The sequence below is a fragment of the Ctenopharyngodon idella genome, chromosome 18, assembly GCF_019924925.1.
Source record: "Ctenopharyngodon idella isolate HZGC_01 chromosome 18, HZGC01, whole genome shotgun sequence".
NCBI lineage: Eukaryota > Metazoa > Chordata > Actinopteri > Cypriniformes > Xenocyprididae > Ctenopharyngodon > Ctenopharyngodon idella.
In genome coordinates, this window is record NC_067237.1 from 21,566,210 (window position 1) to 21,578,201 (window position 11,992).

Genomic DNA, 11,992 nt, shown 5'->3' on the forward strand with positions numbered 1-11,992 from the left:
ATAATCAGAATTAGGTACATTATAACAGGATGTGTGCCTAAACTAAAAATAACCAGGGTACATGTTGGTAACATTTCAGTAAACTGTCAGACAACACAATACAGCCTTTTTACAAACCTAATAATTCACATAGACGCTACAACAAAGGAGCTCATTGTTATTAAGACATAAAATATTACTGGTTTAAACTTCTTTTTAAATGTCAATTTAAATGACTAGTCAGTGGTAACTACTTTATTGTGAATTAAAAATCATACTAGTAGGTTTAATTGTAATGCACACTTGTGTTTAGTAAATGCACGTGTCTATTCAATTAGCATTAGGAAAACTGGAATGTACACTAGCAACTATATTGTTACAACTAACTAAAGAATAAGTAATAATAGTAAACTTTAAAAAATGCTGGCTTAAAAATAACCCAAGTTGGGTTAAAAATGGCAAAATCCAGCAATTGGGTTGTTTTTACTCAGCGGTTGGGTTAAATGTTTGACCCAACCTGCTGGGTAGTTTTATTTAACTCGACTATTGTTTCAAACTTACTATATTGCTCACTTAAAATGGGTTGGAAATTAATATGTATTAATATGTTTAATACATGAACATTTCTTAATAAGGTTAATAAATAATAAATATTAAATTGCTTAATATATAAAAGTTTACCTTTTGATTATTATTGTTGCCTCTAGAAATTATGTGTCCGATTTTTAATTTCCAACCTATTTTGGGTTCATTTTAAGCCAGCCATATAGTATTTTTAAACAAAATATGAGTTAAATAAAACTGTCCAGCAGGTTGTTCAAACATTTAACCCAACCACTGGGTTTGTCCATATTTAACCCAACTTGGGTTGTTTTTAACCCAGCATTTTTTTAGAGTGTATAATAGAGACCAGCAACAATTGCAGTACATACAGCTCTTGTTGGGAATGAATAGCTGATATGTGAACTACAGATTCCCATTGAATTCAATGGCAAATTCATGGCAACAATGGAAAGTACTTGGCACTATTTGGACAGTGACTAGACGCAAAGGAATGAGTACTAGTAAATAATAATAAAAAAATACTATGGACTAAATAAAGAGATACTAGCCACTACTGGAATGAAGACTAGTTTAATGTATATCTAATGTATAATTAGTGAAACTGAGACAGCAGTTACTGTAGGATTATTCAGTACTAAATCAAAAGATAAAACATATACTAGCTGGCCAAAAAGAATATTTTTAAAACGGCTTGCAAAAACCTATAGGTTGCGCTTAGTGATAGTTCTTAAAATAGACTGCTTTATTATACATTCACTAGAAGCATGTACACAGTTGTTAAAAAAAAAAAAGTACAACCGCACTGGGTAAATTCAGTCCCCCCTGGGGCGACTGGGTCATTCGAAAAGCCACAACAGTTTAAACAGCTAGTGTTGTGGAATTCGAATTCATTATAATGGCGAATTCGAACGATTCGTTAAGATTCGAATCAATTCGATATTGTTCGTCAATACAAATGCGCACATATTCGTGCGTCAAATATCTCAAATAGGCACAAAAACATTTTAGCTATGCGTTTCGTTGTGATGCGCCTAGCGTCCTTATATAAATCACCCCATAGCGGATAACAAATACACTTATGCAATGCGGAGTAAACTAAACAAGCATTTGCAATTCATTGCAATGGTGTAGCTGCTTAGCTGCCCTTATTGCCCTGCCGTGGCTAGCTAGCCCCAGCATCGACTAATTCACCGAAAGGGAGTTCAAACCATAAGCTTGGCAAACCAATAACACTTGATGTTCTTGACATGGCAATAGGTAAAAGGTAGGTGTCCAAAAGCTAGACTCTCCAGCCGTGCTTATGCCCCAAGCTACTCTCGCTAGCCGAATTCTGACATGATGGTTTGCTAAATGTCAACCCATTTGGACATTCCTCTTTCCTACTATGCAACAAAGCAAAAGGGGACGGAAAAAAACAGCTCAAACTAGATCGGGGAGATTGCATATATTCGAGTGCATCGAACCAGACGGGATTGTCAAGGCCTATGGGTTGACAGTTCAGCGTGTGTCACATCTGTATACCTTTGTAATGCACCCGCAGATTATTCTGTGAGAGCCCGATGTAGCTGTACTTATCCTTGGGGCTCCAAGATCGGGGTAAGGGGGTCTCTTCCTCATTCACGGCCGGGTACAGCCGCTTCAAACGCTCGTTTAGCTCATGCTCTTGGTAATTAAAAGCAGGATCTCCTGTTAGCAGGCTCCCCGCTCCAAGCTCTGCCATTTTTGCTTATGTTTTTGTATTCCTTCTAGTAATCCTACCCTGTTGTGCCAATCCGCTAAAAAGGAGAGAGCGCTAGACTAAGGAGAAACACAGCAGCGGTGATATATCCCCGGATAACAGCCGCTCTACAGTGACGTGTGGGTACTGTAGTTGAACACAAAGCCCTGCGCAGTGCACGCGGCTGACATGAGGGAAGTGCCATCAACTACATGACCCATACCTAATTCAATTGGGAGAGGAGCGCGCTGTAAAGCGCAGTCTAGGATTTGTAGTTTTTAACGCAACTCATAATTACAGAGCTTGAGCGTGTATATACTTGATTTGAAAGTAAAAAATGTTGTTGTTTTTGCTTTTCGAAACAGTGACTCCGTAGTTTGCCATTAATTCAAACGTGTGATGATAAAAATTCATTCCTGGGATATAATTCTGTCACTCTCAGCTATTTATGTAACAGACTTCATGTAATCCTTATCCCAAACTATTGGTCTGTGAAGCAGTAGTTTTACTTTATTATTTTAAAGTGTACTGATGGTTTTCCGTGTTAATATATTATAATAAATAATTCATATATTAAAAATAATGTTGTTTTTTCATTAAAATATTAATTTTATGACATTCGTACTGTTCATTAAAGTTCACAGTTAAAAACAAGTTCATTATATTCAAAAGCAACGTCACTTCTAACCCTACGGTCACTGATCAAGACATTTTGTTCAACAAGTTGAGTCTGAAAAACAGACAAAAACAAGACTCTCGGTGGTGTAATCCAGTAGCCCTAGCGTTTACTGCCAAGAGGAAAAAAGACAATCGTTAAGCCAAACCAGCGCATTCAAGCACGTTAAATATTTACCAAATAACGTAATTCATTTTAACATATATAAGCGAATTTTATGCGAGACATATAATGTTTTAGACGACAAGGCGAGTTATTGTTCATAAAGGCACGCCGTGGACAGCTATACACGGAAGGGCTTTTCAAAGGTCCTTCGGTATCATGGCAACCAACACTCAAACAACAACAATGCCACGCCGCTGAAGTTTCAGGTGGACGTACGCTGATAAATCTGCTGTGGAATATTATAAAGCTATTTATTCGTCCAAATGTCGCTGAAAGAACTACAGTTGCCACCGTTGTTACACTTTGAAAGGCAAGATATAAGGAGATTTTAGAATCGTTAATGTTGCTTAGTTCACTAAACTAGAAATCACTGCCTACAATCCAAACAAGGCAGCAGAAGTCAGTAGTTAAGTGGAAAACAGCTAGTAATTCAGTAAATGACAAATAAAATGTCCATGAAATGTTTATACATGAAGATATTAGTTTAAAGTTCCTATATACGTATAAAGAAAACGGTATATGTCAATGACTACTATTTTCCCACGTGTTTCTCTATTTGAATCACCTTTTTATTATGTTATGAAGTTCAGTTAAATGTTAAAAGTTAAATGTTAATATATTTAATGTAATATCTCATTTTTGTTTAAATATCGTTTGGATGTAATATCTCCTGTCACTGCTTGAAATATCGACTAGTTGAAACTGTCCTCTGATCTGTCATATCTCACTTTCCGTGTAATGATGACAGCAATAGCAGAGGGTCGCAGAGACACATTACCGGCAGGATATCTAAGTCAAAGTTTATAAAAGTAAGTTATAAACCTGCTAGTTTAATTATGTTAATCTAGTGCTGTCAAATCGATTAATCACATCTAACATAAAACTTTGTGTGTGTGTATATTTATATATATATATATATATATACACACACAGACACAGACAGACATATATTATGTTTACAAACTTTTATGTTAGATGCGATTAATTGCGATTAATCGATTTGACAGCACTATTTTAATCACACACACACAACAACAACAACAACAACAACAAAACGATTTTTTTTTTTATATTATTCCAGTCATGCACTGATAGCTAGCTGATTTACATATGGATCTATAATGTTAACTGGTTACAGTAAATATATATGTAAATAAAATGTGACTTGGATTTAGCAGCATATATTTGCCTTATTTGGTTTATCAGTCCTAAAAATAGATATTTCTTTTGCATTGTTTGACACCACCATCACATGCCCAATAATGCTGGATCACTTTCATTTTCCCTCAGACCAAAAGGGGGGAAACCTCCAGTGACTTTTCACCCTGGCCTGCTGAAGTTACCTATCAAATTGTCCAAAAGCCTAGAAAAAAAATACATCATGGGTATAGTACAACACATAGCTCTCAGTGTTCATTTTAGCATTGTAGTAGTTGCAAAACTTTATAGAATAGTTTTAAATAAAATAGTTTTATAAAATAGTTTACTTAGTCACCTTCTTTACATGTCCAATCTGAATACCAGTGTCTTGTTCCTAATGTCTACATATATAATGTGCTGCAGATCTCTTGCCAAGCCTCGTTTCTTAGAGCAACTGGAGTGTCATCTGAAGAGAGAATTAGAAGCTTTAGACACACACGGACCCAAAGTCCAAGAGCTCAGACTGCAGGTTTATATCCCACTTTTGCATTGGTCTCTTATGCTTTAGCACACACTATGATTTAAAAGTTTGGGGTTGGTAAGATTTTTAATGTTTTTGAAAAGAAGAAAAAAAAAACCTTATGCTAACCAAAGCTGCATTTATTTGACAGAAACTGTAATATTGTAAAATATTGTTAAAATAATAACTTTTCTATTTTTAAATGTAATTCATAATGGCAAAGCTGAATTTTCAGCATCATTACTCCAGTCTTCAGTGTCACATGAAACTTCAGAAATCATTCTTATATGCTAATTTGGTACTCAAGAAACATGATTATTTGTTTGTTGTTATTATTAATTAAATAACTGCATTTATTTGAAGTAGAATTTTTTGTAACATTTTAAAAGTCTTCACCATCACCTCTGTTTAATGCATCTTTTCTGAATAAAGTATTAATTTATTTTTTAAAAAAATTGTACTGACCCCACAGCAGACAAAATATAATGAATCTAACTTTCTTCACAAGTAAAGGGATGTGTGGCTCTTTCCAAACAATCCACATTTACCAAATTATTAAAAATCACTATGTGAATATGTTTCCAATATACAGTATATGTTTATATAGCATAGTAAGATATTATTTTTTCTGCTTTTTCCCTGCATTATGAAGGTTTACCAGGAGGTCTTTGGCTATTTAATTGAAGAATTTAAAACCTATAAGCCTATTTTGTCTGCCATCAAAAATGAGTATGACATCACATTAGGTATGTACAATCTTTTTTATTATTTGTAGGAGGAAATCTTTGTGCTAGCAAGTTACCACCATTCCTTGTTTTTTGTTAGTCATAAAGTTTCTGTATTGTATTAAACACAAAATGTGTAAAAGTGATGCTGATCACCCTCAGTACTATAATCTGCTGCAAATGTAAAATACAGAAATCTAATTTATAAGATAAAGTAAATAATTAACGTAAAATGAAATGCTAATGGTACTGAATTGGGATGACACTAATCAACTTGTTAATGTCTCTCTCAGCGCATCTTCGTGAACAGATCAGGGATCTGCTACCACTGCGGGCAAAGCTAGTGCTTGTGTCAGAACAGTGTGATCAGACGATTCTGGATCTGAGAGTGCAGGAAAGAGATGAGATCAGAGCTCTGAAGCAAGAGTGTCAGCGTCTGCAGGACATCATTAAGAGTATGAGAAGACAACAGAGTGCACTACAGATTCAGGTGGAGCTTACTGTAGAGTTTTTACAATTTATTACTTCCGATTTTGTAGAAATCTACCTTGGATTATTCAGACAAGCTTTGAAGCTCGCTCCAAATCTTCGTATTCTGCATGGTTTTGTAATATTTGACAAATGTATTTGTTTATTTTGAAATATAACAACATATCGGTTAATAACAAGCATGCACTCTCAATAGGCTACAAGAGAAAGATTTTATTTTTATGAATTATATCATCCCATTATCTATGAGCAAACTCATCATATTGTGTTGTGGTTTCTCTCAGCATATTATGTGTATCTTATTAACATTTGAATACAGTTTGAAATTAATTTAAATCTATTGGATGTTTACAGCAGATGTTTGTCAGGGCCAAACGGTGGGTCATTGATTTACATCTCAAGTGGGGCAGGTCATTCACATACAAATTTGGGAGAGGAGAGTGAAACTGAAAAAAAAAAAGAAAGAAAAAAATGAGTCAAATGAGCCAGTGTTATATTACCATAATTTAAATACTGTTATAATATTTTGAGCTAGCTTTTATGTTATATTTTAAATTGTAATTTTAATTAGGTTATTTCTTTTTAGTAATTTTGTTATGTGCTTTGTAATTTATATTAGTTTATATATATATATACACACATATATATTTTTAGGTTTATTTTCAATGATCAAAAACAAATTTTAGTTTCAATAACAACACTGCTGCTTCCATAATGCATATATGAAAAGATATGAAAGTTGTAGATATGATGAAACACTAACTCATGTGTATGGGTTCTCTCCCACAGGTTGATTATCTAAAAGAGGATCTGGCCACCCAGTATCAGCTCTACAGGGATGAACGTGATGCACGAAAGCTGCTCATCACCAGAATCAGCACAATGCACTCTACCCAAGATACTGAACATGATGATAATAATAAAGGTTATAATGAAGGTTACACTAGTGATGATGATGATGATGATGATGATTAGTAGTAGTAGTACAGTCTGAAAAAAATAAATAAACATGGAAACCAAAAAATTACTACTGGATTACTACTGGAATTAGTGTATGAGTTTAAGAGAATAAGGAGTCAGTGGAGGAAGCATAGCAGAGTTGTGATGTCAGATTAATGGAAGATGTTGAATATTAGCTGGGCTGGAGCTTTCTGCAGAGGTTTTATTGTCAGGAGTGAGTTGCAGTAGTCATGATGAGAGCAGAATAGAGCCTGTACCAGAACCTGAGTAGCTTCAATGGTAAGAAAATGTCTGGCTTGAGAGTGTGTTTCATTGGAATATCTTGATTTTGGAAGGAGTGGATAGAGGTGGAGGGTTGAGTATTGAGAAGGAGGTTTGACAGATACCCTGCTTGTTCCTCTCAGAGGTGGAATCTGAGGATCCTATGGTGGTGAAAATGGCTTTGCAGGTGTGTAGAGAGGATCTTACCAAAGCTCAGGTTGAGCTCAACCGCCTGGAAGCAGAATACAGTAATGTCATCCCTCGACGGAAATGGGATAACCTGAATCGTATGCATGAGGAGACTCTAATGAAGGTATGGAGATTTTTTTTTTTTTAAAGGATTCATTAATTGATCAAACTTTTACATTGTTGTGAAGGATTTCTGTTTAAAATAAATGCTGTTTCTTTAACTTTCCATTCATCAAAGGATCCTGAAAATATGTATCAGAATTTCCACAAACATTTTATGCAGTATGAATAATAAGAAATGTTTCTTGAGCATCAACTGGAGTATTGATACTGAAAATTCAGTTTTGCCATCACAGACATAAATTACATTTTAAGATATATTAAAATAGAAAACAGTTATTTTTAAATTATAATAATATTTCACAGTATTACTGTTTTTTTACTGTATTTTTGATCAAATAAATGCACCATTCATGAGCAACCCCAAACTTTTGAACGGTAGTGTATTGTTATCTGTTGTAACATCCAAAAGAATGACTCTTAAACATCAGTTCTAGAGGTAGAGTGAAGATCACGCAATAATGTATTTAAAGGGATGGTTCACCCAAAGATGAAAATTCTGTCATCATTTACTCACCCTCAAGTTGTTCCAAACCTGTATGAGTTTCTTTCTTCTGCTGAACTCAAAAGAAGATATTTTGAGGAATGTTGATAACCAAACAGTTGATGGGCCAAATTGACTTCCATAGTATGTAAAAACAAAAAATACTATGGAAGTCAGTGGGGCCCATCAACTATTTGGTTACCCATATTCTTCAAAATATCTTCTTTTGTTTTCATCAGAAGAATTAAATTTATACAGGTTTGGAACAACTTAAGGGTGAGTAAATGATGACAGAATTTTCATCTTTGGGTGAACTATCCCTTTAATAAGCTTTTGACAATAATATTTAATATGATTTCTTTCCTTGTTTTAGCTGGAAACCTTACAAACAGACTTTGACCAGATGAAGTCTGAATATGACATGCTGCTTGAGGTTCATCGCCAGGTAGTTATACGGAGAAACAGAGCTGAAAGAGGTCAAAGAGGTCTATATAATGATAAATAAATAATCATAAACTCATCTGATTACTAAACATTTTTCTACTCAACAGTCAACACCTGCTGTGTTACATTCTAATCAGTCTGTGCTGCAACATGGCTCAGATAACAAACACATTGTAACAACTCCCAGACCAAACTGGGAACAATGTTCAGGTATCAGTATCTGAATTTTCCATGATAATTTTGCCAAAGGTTCTCTTCTTTATATAGCACAGTTGAGATAATGATGATGTAATATGTTTTATAGACATACTCGGAGGCAGTAAGAGATGTAGAGAGCTTTTTGAAGGTCAATCCAGCCAAAAGAAGCTGGAGATCTTGCTGCAGGAGATCAATGGCCAAAAAGAGTTCTTTATTGGACTTGTAAGTGTTCCTAACATATATATATATATATATATATATATATATATATATATAAACTGTGGACCCAACTGGACCAACTTTGCTAAGTTAAAGTTGTTTTGACAGGGCACATCCAGTGACGTCCCCATTTATCTACAATATGAGGGAAAAATTAAGAATCTTAAGCTCAAGAAAACAGATGTTATTAGAGTTATAAAAGATATCTGGAGGAACAAAACGAAAGAGAATGAAAAGGTATGGCATACTAATATCCTATCTTGAGTTGTTTAAACATTCAATAGTTGAGTAACTGTATTTCTTCACACATTTTTCTTCAATGAAGAACGATATCTCCAGAGACCTGCAGGAGTTTCTTCACAGCTGTCTTGTGGAACAATATACGGATAAGGCAGGAGAGTGGGCTTACAGCTTGATGGAAAGCATCCAAAACAATCTTAAAGATGATTTCATTTGCCTTTTCAATGACATCTTGACTGGGAAGGTTTGTGCTTAATCTAAGTAACCATTTGCCATAGCAATACTGAACAAGTAAGTCCATTGAAAGCAGGGTTTTCATCTGCTGTATTTAATAGGGGCCTCCAAAACTGTCCAAATATTTATTGGGATAATTATATACTAACTGAGATTTGCTGTGTAATTTTGCTGAGTGTAATGTTGTGGCAGGTTGATGAGAGTATCTACCATGGACAGACACAGCTGCTGTCTCACTTACTCAAGGTTTTAATTCAAAGTGACATAACACAATGCGGATCACTAACTGTCTCAGAATTTAGGTAAGTGAAAACTCATATGTCCTCAGTAGAAATATATGATCGTCATGTGATTTATTACAATATGTGTGCTGATTATCAGTGAGGCATTGAAGAAGGCTTTCCCCATGAAGTCAGATCAGGACATAGAGGAGCTGCTGACAACAGCTCAGACAGAGCTTGGGAGCAATGGAGTGCGCATTGCCTATCAGACACTTTATACAGAGGTCAGTTTGAATTTTTCTGGCTAAGAACATTATTTATTTTAAAAATATGTACACTACCATTCAAAAGTTTGAGGTTGGAATACCCTCTTATGCTCACCAAGGTTCAAAAAATACAGCATAAACAGTAATATTGTAAAATATTGTGACAATTTAAATTTATAATGCCCCTTTTACAAGATGTAATATAAGTCTCTGGTGTCCCCAGAATGTGTCTGTGAGGTTTCCACTCAAAATACCCCACAGATCATTTATTATAGCTTGTCAAATTTGCCCCTATTTGGGTGTGAGCATAAACACGCTGTTTTTGTGTGTGTCCCTTTAAATGCAAATGAGCTGCTGCTCCCGGCCGCTTTTCGGAAGAGGGCGGAGCTTTAATAGCTCACGCTTTGGTTGCTCAACAACAAAGCTGGAGAATCTCATGCAGCCAAAATGACGATTATCAGTAATGGTGCTCAGCCTTACATTGTTCAAACTGGAATTGGACACTGATGGAGAGACTCAGGAAGAAGTTACAACTTTTAGAATGAAACTGGACGTTTCTGAATGGTTAGTGGATAAATTTATGTAGTTGCTGTGGAGTTGATTCAACTCATCGACTAGCATGTGCCGTCATCTTAATCTTTTGTGCAAATCCAGTGTTGAATTGACCCTCGTTTGTGAAGCAATCCGGCGTAAAATGGCAACAACACTCTACTACTTCCTGTTCTCTAAAGCAGCCCAACATGGCCTCATTCCCTTTGTTGTGTGTTCCCGGGGGCAGGGTTTATGTAAATTTTAGGGTTAGTGATGTCACTAACCCAGGAAGAAGCTCATTGTAGTTCCTACCAAACGTTTGTTGTAGTCCTTAAACAGCGAACAGCGAAGAAAATATGACCCTTTGCATTGAACTTTGAGCATCGTAACTGTAGATGTTGTTTATGCTCAAACAGCAACATTACACACAATAACTCAATTTAAAAAAAAGTGAAATCATACAAACCACAATCAACCACCCCTTTAAAATAACTGTTTTTATTTTATTATACTATTTATATAATTAATATTAATGTTATTTTTTCCTGTGATGGCAAAGCTGAATTTTCAGCAGCCATTTCTCCAGTCTTCAGTGTCACATGATCATTCTAATCATTCTAATATGCTGATTTTCTGCTCAAGAAACATTTTTTATGATCAGTGTTGAAAACAGTTGTGCTGCTTAATATTTTATAATAAATGTATTAATTTCTTTTCTTAAAAAAAAAAACTCACTGACCCCAAACTTTTTAATGGCACTGTATATAAATATGTTAGAACAACATCATGTTTCGTGTACATGTTGTTTCCACTCCAGGACACAGATGGAAGACACAAAGAATTCCTGAGTCTAGTTAAAAAACAAGCTGCCGCTGAGAGACTCCAGTACATCAGGGAGCTGAGAGTGCAACTGGAAGGCAAAGGGTGAGAAATCATCCGTCCACTATTTACAAAATAATATGCATTATTAGAGATATTGGAGTAAAGCCACATCAAACTAATCCTGGATTGTCATAGTTCTGTCCTGTTTTGTGTGTCATCAATGTAGGGAAGTGAACGCAGAGCACCTCCGGACTGCCTTCAAATCTATCGATCCCTCACTGGATTCTGAAACTCTGGATTGGTATCTCAGTGTAGCTTTTAAGACAAAGGAGTGTGAATTACAAGATCAAGCTTTGAACACGGAAGTTGTGCTACAGCGTCTCTCTGTGGCTAATGTAAAAAGGGCAGGGCCAGTGTGATGACTGTTGTTACGTCAAGCACATTTCCAATCTTTTTATAGCACAGTACATATATGAACCAAGTACAGCACTAGGGCATAGAAATACCTCTGTGTTAATAGTTTGCATATTGTTATGTAATTGGAAAATCACATATCAGGAATGACACAATATTAAATAATTAAATTAAAATTAGCCTTATGTGTCTGCATTCTGCTTTAAAGTGTCTTTATTTTTGCTTTCTCTTTAAAAGAAAAGAAACTGTCATGCTTGTTATATTGACATTTTACCTCTAAATCAAATCAACAAAGCTATAGTTATTTGTGTTGTCTGCATACAGATTACTTGATAATTGTTTATGTCAATAAATGTTACATTTATACATATTTGTTTTTCAAGTTTATTCTGATGATTGTTTACACTTTAATGT

At 35.0% G+C, this 11,992-nt stretch overlaps 2 protein-coding genes across 6 annotated transcripts in view; one reads left to right on the forward strand and one right to left on the reverse strand.

Annotated features, from left to right (window-relative positions):
• The window catches only part of ranbp10 (RAN binding protein 10), a 36,130-nt gene extending 33,689 nt beyond the window's left edge, over positions 1-2,441 (reverse strand). For all 3 annotated transcript variants that reach the window (XM_051870053.1, XM_051870052.1, XM_051870051.1), the window contains exon 1: positions 2,065-2,441. In XM_051870053.1, coding sequence (XP_051726013.1) covers positions 2,065-2,263 — 199 coding nt within the window. In that variant the 5' untranslated portion in view covers positions 2,264-2,441. The remainder of the gene's footprint in view (positions 1-2,064) is intronic.
• On the forward strand, positions 1,539-11,944 carry tsnaxip1 (translin-associated factor X interacting protein 1). Of its 3 annotated transcripts, none has more exons than XM_051870049.1 (17): positions 1,539-1,807; positions 3,850-3,910; positions 4,392-4,486; positions 4,665-4,770; positions 5,414-5,507; positions 5,780-5,976; positions 6,765-6,900; positions 7,340-7,509; positions 8,363-8,434; positions 8,541-8,643; positions 8,738-8,853; positions 8,959-9,087; positions 9,176-9,334; positions 9,517-9,626; positions 9,706-9,829; positions 11,160-11,266; positions 11,391-11,944. In XM_051870049.1, exons 1-17 carry the CDS (start codon positions 1,791-1,793, stop codon positions 11,581-11,583), a joined length of 1,989 nt encoding a protein of 662 aa, XP_051726009.1. In that variant the 5' UTR covers positions 1,539-1,790; the 3' UTR covers positions 11,584-11,944. The 3 variants fall into 3 exon arrangements, with proteins under 3 accessions (XP_051726009.1, XP_051726010.1, XP_051726008.1); XM_051870048.1 differs by lacking the exon at positions 1,539-1,807 and adding an exon at positions 2,644-3,411; XM_051870050.1 differs by lacking the exons at positions 3,850-3,910; positions 4,392-4,486 and having other exon boundaries at positions 1,540-1,807.
• The last annotated feature ends 48 nt before the right edge of the window (positions 11,945-11,992 follow it).

What these genes read in the sequence shown, in the direction of transcription:
- tsnaxip1 (XM_051870048.1), top strand. Translation starts at nt 3,365, where the DNA reads ATGTCGCTGAAAGAACTACAGTTGCCACCGTTGTTACACTTTGAAAG. An exon ending in TGCTTGAGGTTCATCGCCAG is followed by an intron (nt 8,435 to 8,540) that starts GTAGTTATACGG and finishes TCTACTCAACAG; the next exon opens with TCAACACCTGCTGTGTTACA. An exon ending in AAACGAAAGAGAATGAAAAG is followed by an intron (nt 9,088 to 9,175) that starts GTATGGCATACT and finishes TCTTCAATGAAG; the next exon opens with AACGATATCTCCAGAGACCT.